The 26060-nt window shown below is 46.2% G+C and overlaps 1 protein-coding gene across 3 annotated transcripts; it reads right to left on the minus strand.

The window, feature by feature from the left end:
* rassf5 (Ras association domain family member 5) lies at positions 1 to 25335 on the minus strand. Of its 3 annotated transcripts, XM_069710088.1 has the most exons (6): positions 24493 to 25335; positions 11237 to 11364; positions 2094 to 2207; positions 844 to 1168; positions 636 to 751; positions 1 to 367 (listed from the first exon to the last, which is right to left on the minus strand). In XM_069710088.1, the coding sequence occupies exons 1-6, from the start codon at positions 25280 to 25282 to the stop codon at positions 224 to 226; spliced, it is 1617 nt and encodes a 538-aa protein (XP_069566189.1). In that variant the 5' UTR covers positions 25283 to 25335; the 3' UTR covers positions 1 to 223. The 3 variants fall into 3 exon arrangements, with proteins under 3 accessions (XP_069566189.1, XP_069566205.1, XP_069566196.1); XM_069710104.1 differs by lacking the exons at positions 11237 to 11364; positions 24493 to 25335 and adding an exon at positions 8303 to 8586; XM_069710095.1 differs by lacking the exons at positions 11237 to 11364; positions 24493 to 25335 and adding an exon at positions 7520 to 8148.
* Between the last annotated feature and the right edge of the window lie 725 nt (positions 25336 to 26060).

The following is a 26060-nucleotide window of genomic DNA, read 5'->3' on the forward strand; positions in this document are numbered from 1 at the left end:
TGGGTGGGTGGGAGGGAAGGAGGGACGGAGGGAGGGAAAGAAGGGCTTGTATGCGTCCTGAGTAAGGATATGCTGTGTGATTTGTGTGTGTATGTGGAGCGCAAAGACAAGTTCAGTTCGGGCTCCGCTCTGAATAGATCACATAGTGCTGGAGGGGGTGGCGATGTAAGGTAGGAGTCGGCCCCGGGGGGAATTCATAAGGTAACGGGTGCGGGATCAGGGGTCAAGGGTCATGTCGCTGTAGTGCCTGCTGTAGTTTCTGTCGGTAAAAGGCGTATTTTTGCTTCACTGCTCGTACGCGCTCCGTCTCCTCCTTCCCCAGGATGACCAGGAAGTTTTGGAGCTCAGGGACAGAGAATGCATGCCACTGCGGGAAGAGAGGGGAAATGACAGGAGCAGATTTATATACAGCAGCCTACACAATGCCCCTACCTTGCCAAATAAGCTTGTGGAAATTAGATACTAGAAATACAGATACACAGAATCTGCCAGCATAGCAAACATTGTGTGTGTGTGTGTGTGTGTGTGTGTGTGTGTGTGTGTGTGTGTGTGTGTGTGTGTGTGTGTGTGTGTGTGTGTGTGTGTGTGTGTGTGTGTGTGTGTGTGTGTGTGTGTGTGTGTGTAAGCTTCCTCACCTCCACCTCTCCAGTCTCATTTTCCTTCAGGACAAAGCTGAGCTGCTCTGCGTCTGGTCCTGCAATCAACCTCAGAAGAAGAGGACGCTCACTCAGAGGAAGCTTCTGGAACAGGGCTGCACACGGAAAAACATTCTGTTTAATATCAACTCTTGAAAATGTTTTTCTGTAAAACATGCGAGCCGGCGACTGCGAGTCTTGTCCTCACCCTGTCCGTCGCGGTGCGTCTGCCTGTACAGCGCGAACTTGCGGGGATTGTCCAACACCATGAACTTCTTCAGCAGGCTCTGGATGACCTCTCTGGTGGTGATCAGAGAGGTGATGTGGAGATGCTTCACACAGTCGCATGGCAGGTAGAAGGACGTTCTCTTCTCAGCGTGATCGCAGTCCGCCGCCTCCTGGTCCTCCGATAGTGCTCGGCTGCGGCCGCCCGTCTGCCTGGACGCTGCCTCTGAGCCTGCCGCCGGGACAGTGACTGGTCGACTGAGCCTCAGGTGGACCTTGATGAAACCTGTGTAAGATCCATCCGAAGCCTGGAGCACAGAGAGGGAGAAGCAGATAAGACAGAGGAGATAATTCTCTGTTAGTATGTGTACCACAGCAGGGCTCGAGGGAAGTGCTGTATGTGGGTCTGCAAAATATAGAACAAACTTAAACCATTTGTTTTTCACATTTTTCAAATTTCAATGCAACTAGATAAACCAATTTATTAGTAAAAGCCTAGAAATACAGACATTTTACTTTTCTTTCTTATATTTTATAGCCCTTCAATATCAGGAAGAAGATTGATGACACTCTTGTGCTTCTACTGTAAATGTGAAGCTGGGGCCAGTAGATGATTACTTTAGGTTAGCATAAAGACAACAACAAAAAACGTTTCCAAAGGTAAGAAAATTCACAAATAAGCACCTTTAAAACTTTCTGCTTTACGTGTTGTATGTTGTTTGTGTAATCTGTGCAAAAACCAAAAGTATAAAATAGGGGGTTTTACATGCTGCACCATTTCCTGTTCAGGAGGGGTCATTTCCTGGAGTTTTGTTGTCCTTGTGAAGTTGCTAGTCAACCAGCAAATTAGCGGGTTGGTGTAGACATGAGACAAGAGAGTAGTAATAATCTCCTCATATAAACGCATTTCTCAAAATATCAAACTATTCCTTTAAAGTCAGAACATGCAAGTTGTTTTTTAAACTCTTTTTCACCATAATTTTACCAATAAAATACATCAAATAAAACATATATCACTATTTTATTTTTTATTTTTTTTAAATCAAATTATGCCTCTTTAAAGGTTATGATATCCTACTTTTGTTGCCTCTTTGGATAATCACTTGTTAAAGAATGTCTCAGCTCATTTCCTGTTTCTACTGAGTAAATTTAGGGAAGCTGAAAGAAAATATAGTTTCATTGTTGGTTTGACGTCATACATTCACCTCCATCCAACATGATTTAAAAACTCACCAGTTTCATTCCATTTTCAGAGACTTGAGCGTTGTACTCTTCTATCCTTTTCCACACCTCTTCCTGTGACAGGTCTTTAGTCCCTCCCTGCTCTTCCTCCTTTGGTTCATTCTGCTGTAAAAAAAAAAAAAGAGCAAGTACTGTATTAGTTTTGAGGCGCTGGCATGAGCAGTGCGAGTATTTTATCTTGACCAGCAGATGGCGCTGCTTCAAACTGTCCTGTTTAAAACAAATGGTCTCAAGTTTATGAATAAATACTGCAGAATGAGAAGCCCTTCCACCCCGCAGCCCTTATAAAAGGTGGATGGAGTTATATTGGGTGTCATATTTGTTTGAAAGTAAAGCCAGGTCCTGCAGGGTGATCTCACCCCCCTCCCGTCCCCCCCTCCTCTCCTGCCCTCCATCTTTGCCATCCTCCCAACAGAAAAAGGGGATTCTCTGACTGCATCTGATCTGGATTCTTATTCACTAACTCAACTCTTCCTCCTCTGCAGCTCTACATAGGGACAAGAAATGTTGTGAATGGAGCTAATCAAGCATTCAGCATCACAGCTCAAGATTATTGACAGCTCTGCCTCCCTCTCCCTCTTACTCATTTACCCCTGTGACTGAAGGAGACCAAGAGAGAGAGGAAGAGAGAGGGAAGAAGCCATGCAAAAGGGGGGAGGAGAGGGAGTCAAAGAGTGGGAGGCAATGAAAGAAGCCAGTAAAAGGGGTAAGGAATGATGAAAGAGCGGCTGCTGAGCCAGCCTTAGCAACACAGAGTTTGACTGGGTTATTTATAGTACAGTGGGATGCATCCTCTCTATCTCACAATAGCTTTTTTTCCCCCTCCCTTCTACTGTTTGTTTGCATTTTAAGATTGGGAGATGGAGAGCGAGTCAGCTCTCCACCTGGGGCAGGATTAGTTTCTGGAGGGGAGTCCTCAGGTTGTGATAAAGTCACTCTTTCTTTCTATGCAGATGCAGCTTGCATAATATGCCCTCATGGTAAAAAACAACACACACACACACACACACACACACACACACACACACACACACACACACACACACACACACACACACACACACACACACACACACACACACACACACACACAGAATGTCACCCATCACCAAAAGCTGGTAACATTGTAACATTTAAAATTCAAGGCTGATATTTTAACTGTTGTTCGGAAATATGTTTCCATGTGTGAATAGAAGCAGCAAGAACATGACAGCCTTTGATTTTTGTCCACGACGACGTCACTCAATCTCTTAGTTGCTGCTTTGGTCTCACTTTCAAACTCTGGCTCTCCTAAATGCAGTTATGGTCCTTCGAGCATGTTGAATCTTCATTCAGCACCAGGACAGCAAAGAAAAAACATGATTTTACATCTGCTTATGTATCTCCGTGAGGTATGAATCATCTCCCAAGACTTATAAACAGTCACTGTGTTTACTGACTTCATACAAATATAACTGAAGACATTTAATTGACCTCTGCTGGATACATGTTAAGCATGCGTTCTGTAAACCAGGGCTGTGAGAACAATCTGAGGGATCCGGAGGAGTTGGATCTTGAATTCCTCGCAGCCTAAAGCAACAAAGTGAAAAGAACCAGGAATTCCTGCATTTGTATGCGAGTTTCTAAATGTATCAGAGGCAGTGCCCTGCCCGCCTGCTCGCTCGCCCTGTCTGCATACCAGCAGAGGGATCAGAGGACAATGGAGCGGGACAATAGGGCAGTTTTCGACCCTGGGAGTTTCACAAAGTCCACAAGAGTGGACCTGGGAATGACAGAGGGGACACAGAAACAGTCAGACGTGAAACTAAATGTGCAGTCAACTTGTGGTTGTGGGAAAAACTGAAGAGTTTTCAGGGGGAACAACTGCTTATGAAGCAATAAAAAAAAATATAATTCAATCATTGATTTTAGAGTTTCATGTTAATTGGTTCGTTAGCGCCAATTGTATTAGTGTACATCAGGGGGGGTCACCAACCTGTCACTCGCTAACTACCAGTAGGCCAGTTCTAGTGGATCCCAGAAAGCTTGAACAATAGGCGATGCAGAGTTTCCCACACAAAGACTTACTCAGACGGGCCACCGAGCTATATTTGGTCATCAATTTCACCATTTTTTATTTATTTCATTATAAATCTGTCTGAGAGAACACTATCAACACAATGGATTAAGGAGTGGACAATCCCCCCTCCCTCCACCTGTGTCTGCTCAGAGCAGCAGAGGTTTAAGCTCCGCCCACAGTGAGACACACAGAGATCAGAGGACAGAAACACAGTAGAAACTCTCACACTGAGCTGCTCAGAAATTAGGCAAATAACATAAATACAATATCGAGTGAGAGGTCAAAGTCACACCGCTTTTCGGCTGAAGGCCGTGACTTTTCAAATTAAAAGCGCTCCAGTTTCACACAGGGTCCAGCCATATTCTGACTTAGACATGTGTTTCTTTCCCAATTGAAGGGAAACACTGGATTTCATTTGTTAAAATCTGATATTAGAACGCTTTATTTGACACTTTTCAAACCAGTTTGGCCACACAAAGGAGTCCTGCAGTAGACATTTAGCGAACATCTGTGAAACTATAGATACAGATAAAAAATTGTTTTTAATATCATATGTTTTAAACAATCGGCTGGAGCCTCAGGCAAACACCGTACCTGATGAGGCAGGTGATGCACTGATGTGTTCTCTTCACTGAGTGTCAGTCAGACAACTAAAGGTCCATTGTACCCCCCAAAAAAACACCAGCCTCTGGCAGTAGCGTATCTGCTGACTGTTGTGTCACTGTCTGACAACACCAAGAATATTACAGGTGACAGAGACAGAGACAGCTCCAGACCACACTGTGCAGTTTGTCACTATTAGTCAGACAGATGGAAGGCAGCTTTAATGAATGTGTAAGATATCTGACTGTTACATAAAAGTCACACACACACACACACACACACACACACACACACACACACACACACACACACACACACACACACACACACACACACACACACACACACACACACACACACACACACACACACACACACACACACACACACACGTATAAATGCCATGCAGATCCACACACACCCACCTCATGGGAGGTCATGGGACTGCTTGAAATGTCACAGCAAAGGAGGCAGCATTAAAATGTGTTTCAAACCTGACTGTGTGTGCAAGCAGAGCACCTTTTGGTTTACCTGAACATAGACTAGATTGAAACCGCAAAGTGTGTGTGTATGTTTTTGTGTTTGTGTAAGACTGAAGTGATAAAGAGGCTTATCAGAACAATACCAAGTGGAAAAAATGTGGACAGGATTAAAAGAACACACGTCAAAACACCCCCCCACACACACACCCCCACACGCACGCACGCACGCACGCACGCACGCACGCACACACACACACACACACACACACACACACACACACACACACACACAGATAGCACTTACTGGGTCAAGTGTCGGGGAAGAGAAGCAGGATGGAAAACATGCTGATTCTATTTCACAGCTCAGAGATCGGTGTGTGTCATCCCTGCCCCCCCCCCCCCCCACACACACACACACACACTTACACACTTATGCACCAGCATTAAAATATTATTCATTATCAAAAGCAAATGTACCCCTTATGATGAATGAAATGTATGGTGCAGTATTTTTATTATGCATATGGTCTCACTGGTGCAAATCTAACGACTTCTCATAGGGTTTTAATGTATAAATATGAATCATATTTTATAGCTTACTGCATGTTTTGTTTGCAATTGGGTCTGTGACATAACTGGCTGCTCCCTCAACAGTTTTAATTCATAAAAAATACGAAACTAAGTATTGTAGCGACTCCTCAGTAACAAACAGGCGCCTGCCTAAAGTGTGCTGTGTGTTTACAGGAGAATGAGTGTGCAGCCCACATGTGCATGTGGAGATGCATTTTTCATTTGACAGCGATGTAACTCATTCATATGAAGTAGACCAGAGAAAACTGCACATATCCTCTCGCCAACAGTGGTACACTCAGATGCACTTGCGCGCACACACACGCGCACGCACATTAAAGCTGGCTGGCTAATCTGGAGCAAAAGACTGAGCTCTGGAAATAATTCATAAAGAAATGAGGAGCTGTACTCCATCGCACTGTTCTGATGAATGTGTCTCTGTGTACACTAATGGAGGAAGATTTATCAAAGCACTGACATGTTTAATGCCTGATACACCAAATTTAATGTCTATGTTCTCAGGACGCCACTCAGATATTTGCATAGCTCTTTTCCATATTCAAACACTTTGCTCTGTGAAGAAGATCTACAGGATGCCAGAGAACGCAATCCAATTACTATCGAGGATGTAGAGCCATTCCCTCCCATGTTCACAGGTAACAACGCTGCTATATTAAATTTTAACACTTTTTTCCCCCCGGCTATATATGGTTTCAGGTTCATCAGTCTCTGGCAGGCCAGACAGGCTAACCTCAGTACCCCTCTGTGTCAGCACGGGAGCAACCCTAACTCACTGACAACACAGCCGGTCAATTATTCAGAGATTACAGCTCCTCCAAGTCAGACAGCAGCGGCAGTGCGAGACGAGGACAGAAAGAAGAGAGCCCGGTGCGTTTTGCATGAATGCAAGTGTCTTGGGAGGCTTCTCAGGCTATCTCAGTGTTTTTCTCCTTTTGTCCTTTTTCGCTTTAAAAAGATAAAATCAGTCGATCACCTGCTGTGATAAAAACCCCGACAACAAACCCACAACACCCCACAGTAGTTATGGTCTGTTACACAATCATGTGAGGAGCGACCAAACGTACAGTAGAGCAAAAACTAAATCTCAGGAAGTGTTCCAACACATCCGAGGGTTGCTATGGTAACTGCAAAGTGCTGTCAAGTAGTTTGCCCCACACACATGCACGCATACACACTTACTCCAGTGCAAAAGTATCTGCTTTGTTTCTACGGAAACGTCTCCCACACACTGTGGCGAGCAGCCTCGGTGGAATCTGTTGGTTGATATCATTAATTCAGTATCTCTGCAAACAGAAGTGTGAGATGAAAGCACCCAGCAGCAGGTCTTCGCTCTCCTCTCCGTGTTTTCAGGCCGAGGTAAACCTTTAAAAGCCGTTCACTTGATTAAAGAGCTGCCCGGAGGCATCGGGGTTGATGAACGGGTCTGACAGGCCGGCAGATCAGTCTTACATAATGCAGATGTGTAACAGTAACCCCTGCTACACACTCACACACATGCACACGCACACTGACCTGGAGGCCTGCTTACGCATGCACTTCCTCTCCTGACTTCTGCTTTTTGACTGCATGTTTTAGGTGTAAATTCTTTCCCAGCCCCACTGAAACAACAAACACCTTATCCATCTGAGCTTGTCCTGATATCTGTTTCATCTACGAGGGCGAGTGCTGGCCTGATTTTGTACCTTAGCTGCATGCTTGGCCTTATGGAAGAACGAGGTCTTGGCAGTGAAGAAGGTGAATTCCTCGCTCTCATCGTCCAGGCTGGAGTACCCGCTGCTCATGCTGTTACTGCTGGTCATGGAGGGGGTCAGCACCGTGTTGACAGTCATGTAGAGGTCCGAGGAGGGCTTCTAGGCGCCAGAGGAGCACTAGAGCGGCACACTGACAGCTTGAGGAAGTGTTCGATTGCCTCGAAAACGCAGGGCTGAAGTGAAGCTCAGCCACAATCAGAGTCCACAGGCATCGGACTCTCCTTCGCTCATCCAGAAAAAGTCAGCGCTCCTCTGATGAGGCATCCAGAGAGTCAAAGTCCCACCTGTGACAGCAAAACAGGTGGACTCGGCTCAGATTCGGTACTCTGGGTGCTACCGGAGAGGTGACCAGGAAATCCGAGAGCGAGCACAGACGTGTCACTTCCTCCTGACGTTTGTGTGTGTGTGCGTGTGCGTGTGTGAATCCTCTGACGCTCGTCTCACAAGCACACACAGATCATATAGTATCTGGCCATTTGCAGCTAAACATACAGACATGTACAAATTGCCTTGGATCACACACACACACACACACACACACACACACACACACACACACACACACACACACACACACACACACACACACACACACACACACACACACACACACACACACACACACACACACACACACACACACACACACACACAAAGGCACTCAGCGGTGTCCTGGAGTCAGTTTACAGGTCGGTTCAAGTTAACCCTGCTCACCTGAGAGCACCTGTTATACCCGCAAACAAACACTCATATAGGCACAAATGTCAAACCACATCCTGCTCTGGTGCTGCTCTGTAAGGACCCACTGTGAAGGAGCAGATCAATTCAAGTCCCCGTTGCAGAAGCAACTCCTTTATGCCGGCATTTATTTGTGTAAGCATCCATCCATCCCCGAGTGAAGAGTGAACTGGCTGCAGCAACAAGGCGTTCACAGATCCTCTCTCCTCTTCTGTCCACTGCTCCGGCAATACTACCAGGGAGACAGATTCCTCCCACTCAGCTTCCTCTCTGCATCGGCTTCACTCCCTCTCACTCTCTTGCAAACCTTGCTCAACCATCTGTGGTTTGTTATCAGCCTGCGAGCACCCTCCCTCTTTCTCCCCTCCCCTCCATTCTCTCTCTCTCTCTCTCTCTCTTCCTGCAAGCGACTGCACCCTGCAGAGCGAGGCCACTTCCTCCCACAGAAGACGACACAGAGAGAGCGAGAGAGAAAGCCTCGCAGCAGTGACAGGAAGCAGCACAGAGGCTGGGCAAAGATGGCTCCTCTGCTGCAGGATTGAATAGAAACCATCAGTGAACGTGGCTTTTATGTTGGTCAGATACAGAATCACACAGCTAGCTGCGCTATCACTGCTCATTCTTGGGTGAAGGGATGGTGCTTCAATTGAGATGAAGAAAATAATGAACGATTGCCCTCTGCATGGCGATTACAGTGACCTTTAACCTCACACCGACCCAACAATCTGCCCTCTGCAGTGACCCCCTCTTGTCACAAAGCAGCTAATGCCGCCTGTCACAGCAGAGATTGATCGTGTGCATCCGCACCTGCTGTTTTGAAATCTACTCAGACACAATGAAAGGTGAGCTCGTGTGCTGCGTGCGGGCGCCAGCATGCGGCGCACATGCAAAGACGGCGTGTCACTCCTTTTCATCGGATGTCTATCAGGTCCGAGGCAGCCGAAGACTGATTACCTGCAGCTCTGCTCCTCGCTTCCATCAGTGTAATCGCTGAGGGAGAGGACGGCGAGCAGGGGGTGGGATGCTACAAACACACACACACACGCACGCACGCACGCACACACACACACACACACACACACACACACACACACACACACACACACACACACACACACACACACACACACACACACACACACACACACACACACACACACACAGTGAAGAACACTCAAGTCGATAAAACCCAGTCTGTGTGCTGAACGTGTGTCGATGCATGTTGGGCCGATGGGAGATCAATTTCTGCTGATGCACACACAATAAGGCCTTCTAACAATAAAGGGGGGAAACACACTACCACACACACAGACACGCAAACACACACACAGCTATAAAACAGAGTAAAGGGGGAGAAGGGACTGCAGGAAATAAACTGTCATCTCTCCTCTTGTCTGCAGCACTGGTGCCGTGAATGAAACCAAACCAGAGTGTGTGCAGAGACGAGCTTTAGTCACATAGTTCATATACCTCCGAGACAGACATCATCAACGCCAGCTTAACTCTAACTCGCAGCTTATTATCTTCGGCTAACGTAGCAGCAACATGACTACACAAATATGATATGGCATTATTTTTGCACCAGCAGTTGTGTTAACGTTCTAAGAAACGAGCATGTGTTTGGATTCAGAGGAAGACCTGAAATTTGATCAGTTGCTTCTTGGCACCGAAGTGGAAGAGAACAGACTTTCAGTAAAAATGTTTATCTCCTTCCTCACATGTTTCAGGAAGCGTTGTTGGGGGATTGCGTTTGCATTTGCTCATGCTCCCTAGAAGCGTCCGACGACATGGCACACGACCAGGGGTCTAATTTTTTTTTATTATCTGTGCCCCCTGTGGCCCCCCCCCCCCCCCCTTCCCCTGCAGGCGTATAGCTGCCGACATTTTGCCACAGGCCTGCGTGGTTAAACAGCTTTCTCTCGTGCAAGTGAATCTGCATGTGTGTGTGTGTGTGTGTGTGTGTGGACCACATTGCGTGGGTGACTGCAGCCGGGTTGCCAGGGGCAGCATGCAGACTCACTCTTTCAGGTTCCAATCATGTGCTTCCACTAAGAGTGAGTGAGGCACTATTTTGAGGATGAATTTTACATAACTACTGTATCACTGATGTCCTGTTGCCTGTGCGATATGAGAAGATGGAAACATGGCAGGTTTCTTTCTAAAATACTGAAACAGTGAAGAATAAAAAATACATCAACCGGCGTATAAAACATCACTAGGGGAACTCAGCTATGCCATAATTGAGGTCTCTCGAGATAATAGGGATTAACCTAATTAGCTCGCCTTCATTTGGCGAGAGATGAGGCAGCGAGGACATCCGGATCCACCGCTGATTGAGTAAAACAAGACTGCAGGAGAAAAGACGACAGGGAGGTGAAACAGGTGCGCGAGGGCGGCGAGAGAAGTCATGAAAGTAAGAGAGCAGGAAGGAGAGGAGGAGGAAGAGGAGGAGGAGGAAGCCAGATGCTGATGTGATGGAGCACTTTTTGTCCTGAGAACATTCTGAGACCAAAAAAAGCAAATGAGCACATAAATTAATTCATAAGTAGAAAACCACGGGTGGTGGGGGGTGGAAGTGGAGGACGGTTATGTAAAAGTGTGGGCAGGGAGAGATGCTGCAGGATGAACCCTGCAGCTACTGAGTCCTGACACACACACACACATCACACACACACACACACACACACACACACACACACACACACACACACACACACACACACACACACACACACACACACACACACACACACACACACACACACACACACACACACACAGTTCAACACGTTCAAAGTCTTTGCTTTTCCTCTGTTGCCCTAAAAATGGCACAAACAGTTCAACACCTCCCCTTTTTTTTTAAACTGTTATTTCCTCTAATGTGATGTTGTTTGTGTTTGAAATGCTCACCTTATGCCGACCAGCTGTGGAGGAGCAGTGGCTTCTGGGAGATGGAGTTGCTCCGGGCTGTCTGTCCCTACGGTTGCAGTCGAGCTGGACCTGACTCTCACACTCCAGGTGGCAGGTGTAGCTGCAGTCTGATGAGCACAAAAACACACAGAGAGAAGAGCATCAAAAAAACAATACAAACAGTGAACGAAATCACACACTGATCTATTGTTGTTGCCTAAAATCTCCGGCAGCGTTTCCTGTCGTAGTGTGTGTTGGTGAATAGCCACCTGTAAAATGAGGAAGGATAGCCCCATTTTAAAAAAGTGTTGGCGTACCAAAACAACCTTTGCACAGAAAACCAACTCCATCTAGTGGCCACCATAAGACTCACACTTGTGGAGAGTTTTTATGAGCAAAACTGACAACACATGTTTGTGTGCAGATGGATTCAGATTTAAGCCCGAAAACCAGGATTATACTATCAACCAAGCAGATTTACATACATGTAGACTTATCAGAGACTGTTTACCGTTTCATGCTGCAAATAGTTTCATGCACTCTGTGATCTTTTCACATGTAAGTTATTGTGTAACCACGAGCAGCATCTGCAGTAACCAGGCCTCTCGTGATGTCGTACAATCAAGGAATCAAAATTTTGGACAGGAATAACATCAAATCGTTGCCATGTTTATAATAAATTAAACATGTTAGGTTTTCATCATTTCATTACATTATTTTAAATGCTTGAATAATCAGGCTCAGTTTTGGGCTCAGTAACTCGTGGAGCATTCAGCGGGAATTGTAAGTTATCGTTACATGACTCCTCATTTGGACAAACATCTTTCTCTTGTCGGGGGATCACCTTACCTACAAAACGCCAACTGGATCCTGATTTGACTCATTTTAAACTCAGACTGAAACACCGTTTGAAAAGGGATCAGTTTTGGAGTCAGGAATGATCTGGTGATCCTTTTTATGATTTGTTTCTTTAATCATTTATCTTATTCTTATCTGTCTGCATCTTCTCGTGTTCTGAATGTACAGACTTGAGTTTATTGTTGAGTTTATGATATGTATTTTAAAGGCCAATCTAGGGACGGCCATTGGTTTATGCTACAGACTTGTCCCCATACAAACAAACATTAAATAAATAAATCAGCTTAACCGAACAATCACACATTTGAGGTCCACCTGAATCTCATTTCATCCATCAGATGGCAGCAGATCTTCTAGAGTCAGAGACATTTCTTTTCTATCAACAAGTACAACTGCCAGACAAGTTGCAGTTCATAATGTAGACATTAAATCCAATGCGCAGAACAAATAGATAATGTAACACAGACATAATGCTTTCTGACAACGTATGGAGTCGCCCCACTTCAACATTCAAGGCCAACAAACATCACCAGTAGGGCGACTCTGATATGCTCGACTCTCATCTAGAAAAGAATAGGTTCAGCTACTTCCCCTAAAACTTCCCAAAATAGTCCTCCGTTGTTCTTTAATTTCTAGTTGCTTCCACATATGTCAAACCTCTGCTTGTTTATGCCTCGCAGACTTTATTGTGGCCACAGGCTTCTTCCAGTAAGACGCACAGCCTCATCTCCCTTCTCCTCGGCCGATGAGATAATCTGCGCTAAAGGAAAGCGAGACGAGCAACAAGAAAAAGAGAGAGAGAGCTGCAGTCTGAGGAAACTCTGAGTCAGATCCCTTTTTTATGGTCCTACAGCGGGAACGCTTCTTCAATAAAACACAGTAGGCCTCATGCCATCAGTGAGATGAATAAAAAACTATTTCAGCAATGTTCTGTTTGGAAGCCAGCACTTGAATGTTTGTTGTTCCCGAGTGCATCTCTCTGCTGCCGGATAAATAAACTCCAGTTGTTTTCCTGTCTGCTGATATTAGTGGCTCTGTCTGCCAAGAGAGGAACACGCACACTCAGCATCAGCACCGTCACCATGGTAACAAGCTTCTTGATGACCACTGCTGAAAGAGAGGAGCTCTACTTACATTAGGTCACCGGTGGAGTGCTATGTGTGGACTTTTCCTGCTTGATAATTAGCTATAAAATCCACATTAACAGATATTTCTAAAAGCCTGTTGACTGCCGCTGGTTCAAGAAGGAGAGCGCAAACGAAGACGGGGCGGGGCAGCCTGCAGAGGTCACCGCATTGACGAGAGGAGGACAGACATGTGTGAGACAGAGACAGAGACAGGGAGGGAGAGGCTGCAACGCCTCGCTGACAGGAGGGATGTGTTGAGGAAAGAGGAGAGTTCAGATAAGGGATGCTCTGCTCGTGACAGTTTAGAGGTCACTGCAGATAGAGAGAGAAAGAGAGAGAGAAAGGAAGCACACAGGGGAAGGGAAAACAGAAACTCCTTTCCTGTCCTGCTTTCCTTCGTTTCCTTTATTGATCTTTAACTGTGTCTTTGCATTTGCTTCTTCAGCTCTCATTGTCATGTTGGTTTTGGAAATCTGTGTTTTTCTCTGATTATTAATTTGAAGGTTTGAGAGCTGCGAGGCAAACAGGAGCACCTCTCAAGAGCGGAAACCTTTCCCACGCCGATAAGACACACGGCCTCACCTTTACACATAAATACAAACACAAGAAAAAAATGGCATTTCAGCAGTTTGGACCAAATATTCACAGAGCTGTTTGTGTGTGTGTGTGTGTGTGTGTGTGTGTGTGTGTGTGTGTGTGTGTGTGTGTGTGTGTGTGTGTGTGTGTGTGTGTGTGTGTGTGTGTGTGTGTGTGTGTGTGTGTGCTGGCATGTAAGTGCGGATGTGTGTGCACGCCTATCGCATTACATCGTACCTCCCCGAGATGCAGTATGTGTGTGATGTTAATGAGCAGGTGGAGAAACTGCAGCAGTTGATCCATTGACCCAGAAGGCTCTGTGAAGGTTATGCAGGCGTGCTGACGCAGGCACAGTCAGGAAGAAAAATGAAGCACAGGAGTGAACGAGAAAGTAAGAGAGGAGGACGGAGTCAGCAGAAAGAACCGTGACTTCATTTTGAATGTGGTTGATTAAAAAAATAAATCGAGACAAGCCCCCTCTCCGCCCCTCTGGACTCTACCTAGGAACTTATAGGGGGGTTTCCCCTTGTCTGTGTGTTGGAAAGTACGTTGTTTCACAGACCGTTAAATGGAGAAGTGGCTTGAATTTAAAGACAGAGAGGGAGATTCCCCTCTGTTAGCCTTTTAGGTAGTTTTCTATTTAGGTCCATTTACAGGATTACCAGCCTACCTCCACGTTTTTACTCCAAATCAGGCCTCTGAATGACTTTTTACTCCTCAAAGTCTGTACTGAACCAGTGACAAGAGCCTTTGGTCCCTTTGATTAGAAATTACACATAAAACGTCAATAAGTGTCCTCATTGGACTGTAAACAAAACTGAATTGAATTGAATTGAATTGAATTGATATGTTTTACAGCTTCTATGTGCTGCTGCTGCTTTGACCAGGACAACCCTGTGAAACAGTTTAACTCCCTGGCTAAATAGAGTTGTTATAAAATGTAGACACTGGCAGTGCAAACACACGTACACAGAGAGATTGTAATAAGACTGTAATGAACACTCATCAGCATCTGTTGCTGCTGCACCGAGCCATAATGACTAGAGTCTGTGTGTGTTGTCTCAACATGAAGAAGAGCTCTGGTGTTGTGTGTCGTCACGGTGGACCGGTCTCGGTTGCCCTGCCCTCCCTTCGTCTCCGAGCCCATCACTCCAGTCTGACTGCTTTTGAACCGACTCTGAGAGATCCAGGACGATGACGCAAGAAGAGGGAGATAGAGAGAGACGTAGCAGCCGTCGGAAACAACATCAGAGCATTGGGAGGAGATGAGCGAGCTCAGACGTCCAGTGTGTAAAGATCTATATGTGGCGGCTGTGTTAACTTCCACTGCTGCAGGCGGGTCGATAACACCCACTGCGAGGGGAAGGGGGTTCAGGGTGGGGCGGGGTGAGAGTGTGTGTGTGTGTGTGTGTGTGTGTGTGTGTGTGTGTGTGTGTGTGTGTGTGTGTGCGCGCGCGCGTGCTCGCGCGGGGGGGGGGGGGGGGCAGGAAAGGAGGAGCGTCAGTTGCAGTGAAGACAATCTTCTCCAAAGAGGACACTCAGATTGTTAAAGCAGTGTTCATGCTCGTCTTTCTCTATCTTCTAAAATCTCTTTTCTTTTATTTCCTCTCAGTTCCCATAATTGTTGGAAGGAGCCAGACAATTGTCCCAATTTCAGTTTCGTGTAATGAAACCCGAGATGCTCCATGGCATGGGAAGTTAGGGGATGTGGGTGGCTGTTATTCTTGGAGGCAGTGGGTGTGGGACAGGCAGAGGAGGGTAAAAACACAGATTAGCAGCGTCTCTCAGGTCATTGAGGATGTCTGTATGGTACCAGATAGAGACATAGTGTGTGTGTGTGTGGGGGGGGGGGAGACAGAGGGAGGAACATATTGTATTGACTCCTTGTCTGGTTTAAGACAGAGGGGGCACACAGGGGTTAGGTAGCTATAATATAGGGGCGAGGATATTAACACAGTTGGTAATGAACCTAAAGGGAGCTCTGCAGGTCTTATGGGGGAATTAAGGGCAGCTTTGGGGTCGTTGGGGGGCTTTAACTAGTCTGATCCCATCATAGCGCACTTGGAACAGTTATCCATAGTCTCCGACTGCGAGGCTTATACGCACACACACACACACACACACACACACACACACACACACACACACACACACACACACACACACACACACACACACACACACACACACACACACACACACACACACACACCATGATGCACACACTACCATCTCTTCATTGTGATATCTGTGTTTTTTTATGATATGAACAGTCATTTTTATATTTTACACCGACATGCTTCATCTCCATCACTGACACTGTCTATTTTCTCCTCATTCAATACGTCCATCTGTGCAGCTACAGATGCTCCCTGACTGAACCAAACAAGAATGAGAGGAATCCAGCTTTGATTTGTTTTTTTAAAGGCTTATTCTTTCCAGTGAGCAGTAAATAAATGCAGCTGAATGCTTAAAGGGGTGTTTTCATCTTCAAAATATATTTGTGGCTTATGATTACATCATTACTGAAGATGTCATGGCTAATTAGATCACAGAGAATGTATTGTGAAGCCTTAACCAAGTATTACAACCACAGACTGAAAAGGAAGACAACACGGACGTGCAATACCACTGATGACCACCAGGGGCGGGCACCAAAAACCTCTGGCTTCATTTGACTCCCATTCAAAAAGCGAACTAAACTTAGTTTCATGTAAATCGAGTTCCACTTACTGCATTTATTCTGGACCTTTCAGCCATGTGTGATGGTTTTCGTCTGTGATGGAGCCGCTTACAAATAGTTATCATGTAATCAACACTCCAATCTTACGACAACTGAACCATCTCCATGATAACTAAACAAATCTCATGCAGGCCATGAGATATGGTTGAAAGCTCCAGAATAAATCAAGTAAGTGGACTTTGAGTTAAGATATTTTTTTGACCAATTTCCCATTATAGTACGATTTCCTTTTTTCTACTTCAAAGTTCAAGAATGAAACTTCAACTTTGATCACACTAATGTCCTGTGCAGTAAAATGTGTTACACAGAAAAACACTAAACCTTTCAAAAATATACAACAAAAGCCTATTTTATTATATTTAATGTTTGCTTGAATTAAATGAGTACTCCACTAATTTAGCACTGCACTTCCATTCAATTGGAAGATCCAAATAGATTTTAAAAATAGAAGCAGTGGAGACAGATATCTTTGGTTTCAACACTGCATTTTACATTATCCATCATAAAAAAAAGCACAATTTAGTTTCCTCCATTTGTAATCACCCTTTCTGCCTGGTAGATGTCCACATCTTTTAAACTCCTTCCTCCCAGTGTGTAACACGGGCTGATGGTGTTAAACTGTAAGTCTCTAAGCTCAAACTGAGATAACCCCAACCAGATCACTGGGATTACTTTCTCACACAGAGATACCGACTTTCTCCACCTGCTTAGTACAACTCGGCACAAAATTGTTGGACTGGCCCTTTAACAGATTTTTGTAAACACTTCACATGCAGTAACACTGAAATATTGCACAGGTCGAGAGGAGCAAGAACTGTCGCCTCAAAGAGATTCGCAATCGAGTCAATAACAACAGTTTAACGTTGGCCCTAAACAAATACTACCTGTTACCATGTAATATATTATATTTGAGACTTTAGTCACCAAGTTATCATATTTCTGTCAGTTCACAGCATCTAAGAAGATTCCCCAGACGGCTGGCATCCTCCACGATGATGATAACACACTTTGGAGGAAGATAAATATAGATTCAAGATGCAGTAGAAGAGGAACTGGGGGATCCGGTTTGGGCCAGTTTATGCTTAAAAAGGATTAATTGGGTTTCTTTACAGGGAACACCATCTAAAAATAGTTATTATCTGTCTGCAGTGATGTTAATGCCATTTCTCGAGCTTTTGAGGCTGCAGCATGACATCACTCAGGTGGAGCGGTGACTCTCTTGATCGACTGGTCCCTGAGTCATGTTTGGTCAGGGTCTTATCAGGCTGACACAGGAGAGCACACACAAACAAACAAACACACACACACACACACACACACACACACACACACACACACACACACACACACACACACACACACACACACACACACACACACACACGTCATGATATGTTATATCAGCCGTCAGTCTCTTGTGGATGAATCAATGATTCTGCAGCATCCAGCCTTTTTTTTTTGCTCCCCGCCACACTGAGTGCTAATGTTATATTATGAATTCATCACTCCGCAAAAAAAAAGGCATGAGCCAATCGTCTATTTTAGAGAAAACATGGGAAAAATCGATGCCATGCAGCCTCCAAGCAGACTCACTCTCATCTCAGATTTCTGCTACAAATATACGAAAGCCAATATGATAATTCACTTAGAAAGGATTTTCTAGACAGATTGAAAATGCGTTCTGTGTTCGTCTGAGTGGGAGAAGTCCTCTTTTCTGGAGCAAGAATACACTGTAGATGCTGCTGCTTTCATCTGACCTGTTTACAGACATTTACAACCCATCTGCAGCATCTGTCCTCGTGGTTCACACACGATCTCACACACATAGACACTATGCGAGGGGGATGGATCCGCCGATAAAGGCTATCGACAAAGATGAACAGGGCTTGAGGGCACTGCAGTTCAAAGATACACAGACTGGTGCACACAATACACAAATATTTTTGCCCGCAGCCGGCCTTTGAGGCCAACCCAGCTTGACCTGCCTAGTCATCACCTTTCCCTTTATTTATTTATTTTCAAAGTCCTGACCTCTCTTTTCATCACCCCAAACTGATCGGCTTCCTTCTACTTCTATATCTCAATTTCCAGTTTGTAGCACTTGTGCACACTCCTGTGTCTCCATACCTGAGGTGTTAAGCAGAGATCCGTTAGAGGATGATCGGCGGAGGATTCGCAAGCTGTCACTCCAGGAGCGAGACTTGGGCAGCCTCTTCAGCAGCCGCCCCAGCCGCCGCGACACCTGACCGAAACAGGCTCTCTCTCTCTCTCTCTCTCTCTCTCTCTCTCTCTCTCTCTCTCTCTCTCTCTCTCTCTCTCTCTCTCTCTCTCTCTCTCTCTCTCTCTCTCTCTCTCTCTCTCTCTCTCTCTCTCTCTCTCTCTCTCTCTCTCTCTCTCTCTCTCTCTCTCTCTCTCTCTCTCTCTCTCTCTCTCTCTCTCTCTCTCTCTCTCTCTCTCTCTCTCTCTCTCTCTCTCTCTCTCTCTCTCTCTCTCTCTCTCTCTCTCTCTCTCTCTCTCTCTCTCTCTCTCTCTCTCTCTCTCTTTCTCGCTGCCGGCCTCCCCTTCCGAATCGCCCCTGACCTCCTCCAGGCACAGCGACACCTGGCCGAGAAAGCTCCTGCCCACCCCGACGCCTTCAACTGCCCCTGACCCAACCCCAGTGACCGACTCCCCCTTCGCCTCCTCCTCCTCCAGCCCCGGGACGAGAGGTGTTATCTGTGCCATGGATGGAGCATGGTGGCACCATCCGGCAGGCACCGTCCTGTGTGTAAAACTGTCGCTGGACCTCCTGTCCTGGCCTCGCCGGGCATCCCTGTCCCTCTGAGGACTGCCCCAGCGCCAGGCCCCCCAGTGCCCCCCTCTGCCATCCCAGCGCAGCCACTCTGCCACCGGTGCCACGCTCCGAATAAACAGCCCCCTCTCCACACGCTCGGCCACCCCTCCACCTGGACTCCTCACACACTCCCCAATGCTCTCACCTCTTCCACTTTTTTTTTTTTATCTCCCCGGGTCTACGCCTAAAATGGTCTTCCTCACACCTCAGCGCGCGGACATGAGCGCCGGATCCCTGATGTACAACTTGTTCCTCTCACGTCCTACTGTTTTCTCTGTTATCACTGCTCCCTCATCCTCTGTCCTCCTCTCTCCCTCTCTCTGCCGGTACTGCAGCACCCACACACTCTGCAGTAACAAACAGCCAGCTTAAAGAGACAGACACCCTCAAATCCCATCACTGTCCGAGCATCTCATTTCCTCACTCTTTCCGGCAACAGGAGCCTTTTTCCTCAATGGCCGACTTTACACACTTCATTCAGCAGCTTTTGGTTACACATCTCCATATAGGGCGCAGACGTCAGAGACGGTTACCGAGGCTCCTCTGTCTCCTTGGTGTGAAAGTCCACAGGCTGGTTGATGGGGAAGTGAGTCAGCCCCACCAGTCGCATATCTTGTCAGTGTGAAGGACATGCTTCACCTCGAGTGTGTGTGTGTGTGTGTGTGTGTGTGTGTGTGTGTGTGTGTGTGTGTGTGTGTGTGTGTGTGTGTGTGTGTGTGTGTGTGTGTGTGTGTGTGTGTTGAGGTGATGCGCAGTCTGCATGTTATTAATATGCACTCTGAAGGAGAAAGAGCTGCTGGGAGTTCTCCTTCTGCCCTACTTCTAAAAGACTTTGGTGGAACAGGGTGTGCTCACTACTTTCTCTCCCAAGCATGACATAATCACAAGCGATGGTATGAAAAGGTTGTCCTCTGATCTTTTCCTCTCTGTTGTGTAGGTTGGAATATGATGTAACGTGTGTGTGTTTAAAACAATTTTTAAATCCAAAATCTCCATCAACGGACATGTTCTTAAGAGCGTCTTTGTCATTTTCTTTCTGCCCTAACCACCTCCTCCTCCTCTGCAGTCCTACTATCAGTCCTCACCAAGGGCAACCTAAATATAGCCTGCTTGAAAATCCCCACTGTTCTGCCATACATACAAGCAGAGCGGCAATGCACAGCGAGGAGAGATCAAAACATCAAGCAGGTCAATCAGCAAATTACAAAAAAATTAAAAACCTGATCTGTTTGCTCCATATCTCCAGCTTTATCTCATCCAATTAATTATAAGCAGCTTGATGGGAGACGATTCTGTCCTTTGACTGCCATTAAACTAACACTTGAAGAACATTGTATAGTAGAAGAAGAGGAGCTCTTCAATACTAAAAGCAGCTTTGTATTCATATTTCATTTGATTTTGAGTCAGGACACACGAGCTATGAAGGAATGTTTTGGCTCGAGTTTAGTTCGAACTATATTCCTTGCAGGTCTGGCAGAGCGGCAGCAGTGGTATGCCGGGGCAAAGAAGGTTATGAGCCATTTAACGCAACCCTCCTCCCATGTTTTCTTCTTCCTCTGTGAATGGACTTTTGAGAGAGCTGATGTGAAACGGCCCAGAGGGTTCCTGAGACAAGGCCCACACTGTGCAGAGGTGGGACGAAGGAGGAGATGGAGTTTAAGGACATAATACATTCCCCAGAGAGACATCAGGAAGGCCAGGGGGTGTAAAGAGGGGAGGGGAAGAGGGGAGCTCTGTGGCACATGTGGGGTCTTAAAGTCACCGATGTACCAGAGCTAACATTGCTACCATACATAGGTGATTCTGGTGAAATTGTGTTTTCTTGGGGATGGGAGGGGGTTTGTGTGTGTGTTTGTTGGGGGGGCGGGGTGGGGATGGGGGGGGGGGGGTCGGTCTGATCTCCGGTGCATTCACCTCAGAGCTGTGACACAAGGAGCAGAGACAGAGGCTAACCAAAGCACACAGTAAGGTCTCAAATTCATCCAAACGTGGCAACTTTGAGTCAAACATAAATGTAAAAAAATAATCAGTTAAGTAATTATTTGACATGTATTATGTGTAATATGTAGAATTGTCAAATAATCAATTATTCATCAAACAAAAAGCTGATTCTCTAGTTACGATACGATGCGCTACGATAAAAAAACAAAATGATACAAAATGAAACGATATAAAACAAAACGATACGATACGATAAACTTTATAGTCCCCATGGGGACTTGTGCTGCATTTGAATTCTGCATTTTGAACATAGCATAACATTATTTATAAAAAGTACACTAGCTGCTTAATTTTTAACCGAGATTTGCTGTTTTCCTGACGAATATTAACTGAAGCCTTAATTAAAGGTGCTTTTCTAAACGATGCAATTAGTATCCTTTTCAGACATACATTTAATATTTATAGGCAATTAGTAAACATCTAATTAAAAGATTATATCACACTATAATGTGGTTGAATTTAAAGTAATTAAATTCGTATTTTGCATTCCCATAAAGCCTTATTGGAAGCATCTATAGCTTCCTTGTGAACAGTTACCTTGACAACAACACATACTAATCCTTACAGTGTGACATAAGTTGTCATTAACAGTGTAAATACATAAATCTGCTTACAGCTACATTAAATCATGAACTGCTCATCTGGTGCTTGGATGCTGTACATTCAGCGGATAAGTGCCACTCCACTGACGTTTAAATGGCAGCCATTTGAGAGTGAATTGCGTAAATACAGCGAGGAGGGGAGACGACCAAATCCAGCATGTCAGGCCACTGGTGCCACCGCGACAGCACGGTTCCCCTGCAGAGCTTTACTTAAATATTAATCTGATGTCTGACTCCGAATGTCTGTCTGTAATCCCAAACGACTGCACTCCTGAGCCACATTAAGGAGGCTGCGATCCCTGCCATCCCGCAATCAAATCAAGACAGAGTAGGAAACAACCACTGACACGATGCGAACCAATCACAGTGTACAGATTTGGACTTTTGGATAAAAACAGGAGAACCTCGAACTCCCAAGACGAGTAATAAAGATGGAGAAAAAAAAAAAAAGACAGACGAAAGCCAACAATCGAGACCTAGAGGACTGTACAACAACAGAGCAGCACACTGAGACCGGGAGCTGCGGCTGGATTGACAGATTCCTCAGCAGGGCAAGGCCACTACGGTCCCGGGGGAGCACCGGTTGCATGGCTCTTTCTATACGGCCGCATATGCAACAAAAGCCGACGCAGATAGAGGGAGGGAGGGAGATGCACTAAATAAAGGCAGAGGGAGCCGAGCAGCGAGACAAAAGGCAGCGAGTGATGGTTGTTTATGGCTGCGAGGCCTCCGTCTCTCCCTCCCTGTCATTTGATGGGTGTAGTTGAAAGACGAGCGTGCCTGCCTTTTCTATTTTGGTAGTTTTGGTTGCATATCTCCACCGAAATACCTTGAAAAGCCTACATTCGTATTGTCTAATGACCCCCCCCCCCCCCACACACACACACACACACACTGAACCTCTGATGTTTTCTGAGAAATTAGTAAAAGAGGCAGGTACTGGCAGCAAAGTACAGCGAATTAGTTTGATCCATGAAGAACCTACTGCAGGGAGAAAAACATCAAACTTCGTGAAGTTCTTGGGCTGTAAAGAAACTGCGTGCGTGCGTGCGTGTGTGTGTGTGTGTGTGTGTGTGTGTGTGTGTGTGTGTGTGTGTGTGTGTGTGTGTGTGTGTGTGTGTGGTGCTCCAGTAATCTCTGCTCTCGCTCCAATGAGCCCTCGCTGATAGCACACTAAATCAGACAGCTCTGCAGTGCTGGACAAACTACTTCTCTTTTTCACCGTCTCTCTGTCCTCCGAGTGCTGTTAGCTCTTTGTCTCTCCTCATTTCTATCACCCTGTCTGTGTCCGGTTATCCCCGGATGCTCTCCACTGCCTTTTGTCATCCCCGTTTCCAGCTCCTTCCATTTCCTCTCGGTTTTCTTTCTCTATTTAAGCCACTTTGGTCTCCATCTTTCCCTTTCTCCTTTCTCCTTTCTCTTCTGTTGCTTCATCTCACAGCTCTGCAGCCGCAGCCTCCTCATGACAGAGTGCTGCTGATACAATGCCAAGTCAGCAGCCGCACGCACTCACCTATGCGTGTATGTACATGCGCAGAGAACACCCCCCCCCCCCATTACAGCTCTTCAGGTGGAGGAACTCTGCTTCCGGCAAAACATGTGAGTGTTTCTTATTCCAGCAGGATTAAACACATCCCTACGTCGCCAAGTCGAAGTGACTTGGCTCAAACTTTCAGTGTCCCAGAGCTGTGCGGGTGGGAATGAGGTCATCACAGTCTAAACAGATCTCATACAGCATGTCAATATGTGACCCACAAGTACATTAAAGCACAATATCTGTAGAAATAATGGCCTTAAATAGGCCATCCATTAAAAAAAAAAAAAAAATCTCATTAAACTCATTAAACACATCCTCAAGCCTGATCTCCACATTTATTTAGTCAGTTTGATGTTTTCTTGCCAGTAACTGCATCTTAGACCCCCCCCCCCTCCCTCCATATATACACCCCCCCCCCCCCAAAAAAAAAAAAAAAAAAAAAGCATCACTGAGTGTTCTCCTAGCGTTCTCTTTCTCTGAGCCGAGGTTACGATTCACAGAGTGGTAACTCTGGGAGGCAAAAGCTGGCAGGACAAGATAATGGGCTTTCCATGGAAGGATTTTGGGCTGAGTCTGTGGAGCAAAGCGTTGGGAAGTGTCCCTCCCTGTCATACTGGCTCACTCACAGACGCGCACATGCACCACCTTCTTTGTGCGAGTGTGCGTGTGTGTGTGTGTGTAAACATACAACCACCAGTGTGGAAGAGTTTTATCAGCCGGCTCCATGTGCCCTTCAAAAAATAATCCAATAGAAGCAACACGGAGACCTTGAAGTTAAAGCAGCCTGCTTTCACCAACAGCAGCTCACGAGGGCAAAATAAAACACACGCTACCACAGAAGTAAATGACGCGAAGCATTAAGAACATGTTTTAAAACCACATGCGTGTCAGTGGGTAACTAACGTCCCTTATTTCCACTGGACGAGGACAAAAATGCAGTAAAGACAAACAAAAAAAGACATGTTTTGTAGTAACTTACTTTGACACTTGAGTGCCTGCGCAGTGATCTGTCGGCTGCAGGCGTCACACCAGTCCTGCGTAACGGGCTTGGACTCGAAACGGTGTCCCTCGCCCTTCTCGGTCCTCACCCGGGGGTCCATGCCCCGGGGGAAGATAGTCCAGGCCTCCCTGCGGTGAGGTTCGGTGCGGGCCAGCTTCACCACTCCGGTCCTGCCCTGTGTGAGCCGCTCCAGCGGGAGCCCGCCGCTCTGTCCTCGAGCTGAAACCGCGGAGGAGATGCCGTCTCCATTCCGAGAGTCCGGTCTCCCGTTTGGCGCGTCCCGGTGCCGTTGCGCTCTTTTGTGTCCACTCGCAGCCGGTCCGCCTGGCATGACATTGACGCCCCCCTTCACAGAGTTTTCCCTCCGGCAACCCGTGTTGTGGTTTGAGTCACAGCTGATTACGCAGTCATCCGTGATGTGCCTGGTTTGACTTTCTCGTGTCCCGCCGGTGCCCCCGTCCGTGCCCGTGCTGCCCTCCTGTCTGTGCCGGTCCGAGCTACGTGGCGCAGCAAGGGCGGCCGGAGCCCCGCATCCTTCACAGGGCATCATCCCCTCTGGTCCCGGAGACGAGGGATGAGTTCCCGTTTCCCCCTCAGTAGTGATCGATCCGCTCCCCGAGCTCCTGCTGAACATCATATTCTCCCAGGACGACTTCCTCAGCGGCGCGATTTTCTTCCTGCCGCCGGACAGTTTGAGGAGCAGGATCTGCGGTTTGGAGTCCAGCCTGTGTGGACCCGGGTGCTGCCCCACCATACTCACAGACGCCATTACCCTGTCCGCCTCTAATGCGTGTGTGTTGGGCTGTTTGGAGTGTGTACAAAGTGTGTGTTTTCACTCCGTGCCCAGAATGTAAACTCAACTCGCGTCCGTGTCGCGTGTAGTAGTGACGCAAAGGATCCAACAGCTTTAAAGCGTGAGCGCGCTCCCGGTAGAGTGACGGGAGCGCGCGCTAATCCCCGCTTCATACTACGATTCGGCATTAATGACTTCTTAAATGCTTCTCCGCTGGATAACAATATTAAGCTGTCTGGTGAGGTACTGGTTTATTACATCCGGGCATTTACTGTAAATAAAGCCATAGTAATAATCTTCTGAAACCACTTGTACTAAAAGTAAACTACAGAAAACAAACTGGCAGGAACAACAGACCACAATCACAGATGTAGAATGCGTAAAGAGCTGCCAGAGACAAGATTAAGAAATATGACAAGATGGACGTACTTTAATAATAATAATAATAATAATAATTTAGGTTTTCCAATTCATTTGTCTATTTAAAAGAATTTTAAAATATAACACAGCAATTTGCCTACAGAGCAGTGAATTAAGTTATTTTTTGCTTATAATCACAGAGGATCAAGAAGAAGTGTTGTGTTAGCCTACAGATAAAACAATCAAAACCTATAACATGATCAAATTCACGAGTGAATGAATCAGGGCTGACTGATCCTACAATCAGTATTCAATATTGCCTTGATGTGGGGCAGTCTGAAAGTTCAACTGATACGAACACGATGTCACACTTGTTTGTGTAGGCTGGAATAAA

This window comes from Brachyistius frenatus, unplaced genomic scaffold (assembly GCF_029030835.1).
Source record: "Brachyistius frenatus isolate BFR_SWC_R1_liver_20210118 unplaced genomic scaffold, ASM2903083v1 Contig_4, whole genome shotgun sequence".
Lineage (NCBI taxonomy): Eukaryota > Metazoa > Chordata > Actinopteri > Embiotocidae > Brachyistius > Brachyistius frenatus.

Excerpts from the sequence above, each read along its gene's own strand:
- rassf5 (XM_069710088.1), bottom strand. The coding sequence starts at position 25,282 with ATGGCGTCTGTGAGTATGGTGGGGCAGCACCCGGGTCCACACAGGCTG. Across the intron at positions 11,365-24,492 it reads GCAGGCACTCAAGTGTCAAA|ACTGCAGCTACACCTGCCAC; the intron begins GTAAGTTACTAC and ends TGTGCTCATCAG. Across the intron at positions 1,169-2,093 it reads CTGAAAATGGAATGAAACTG|GCTTCGGATGGATCTTACAC; the intron begins GTGAGTTTTTAA and ends TCTGTGCTCCAG.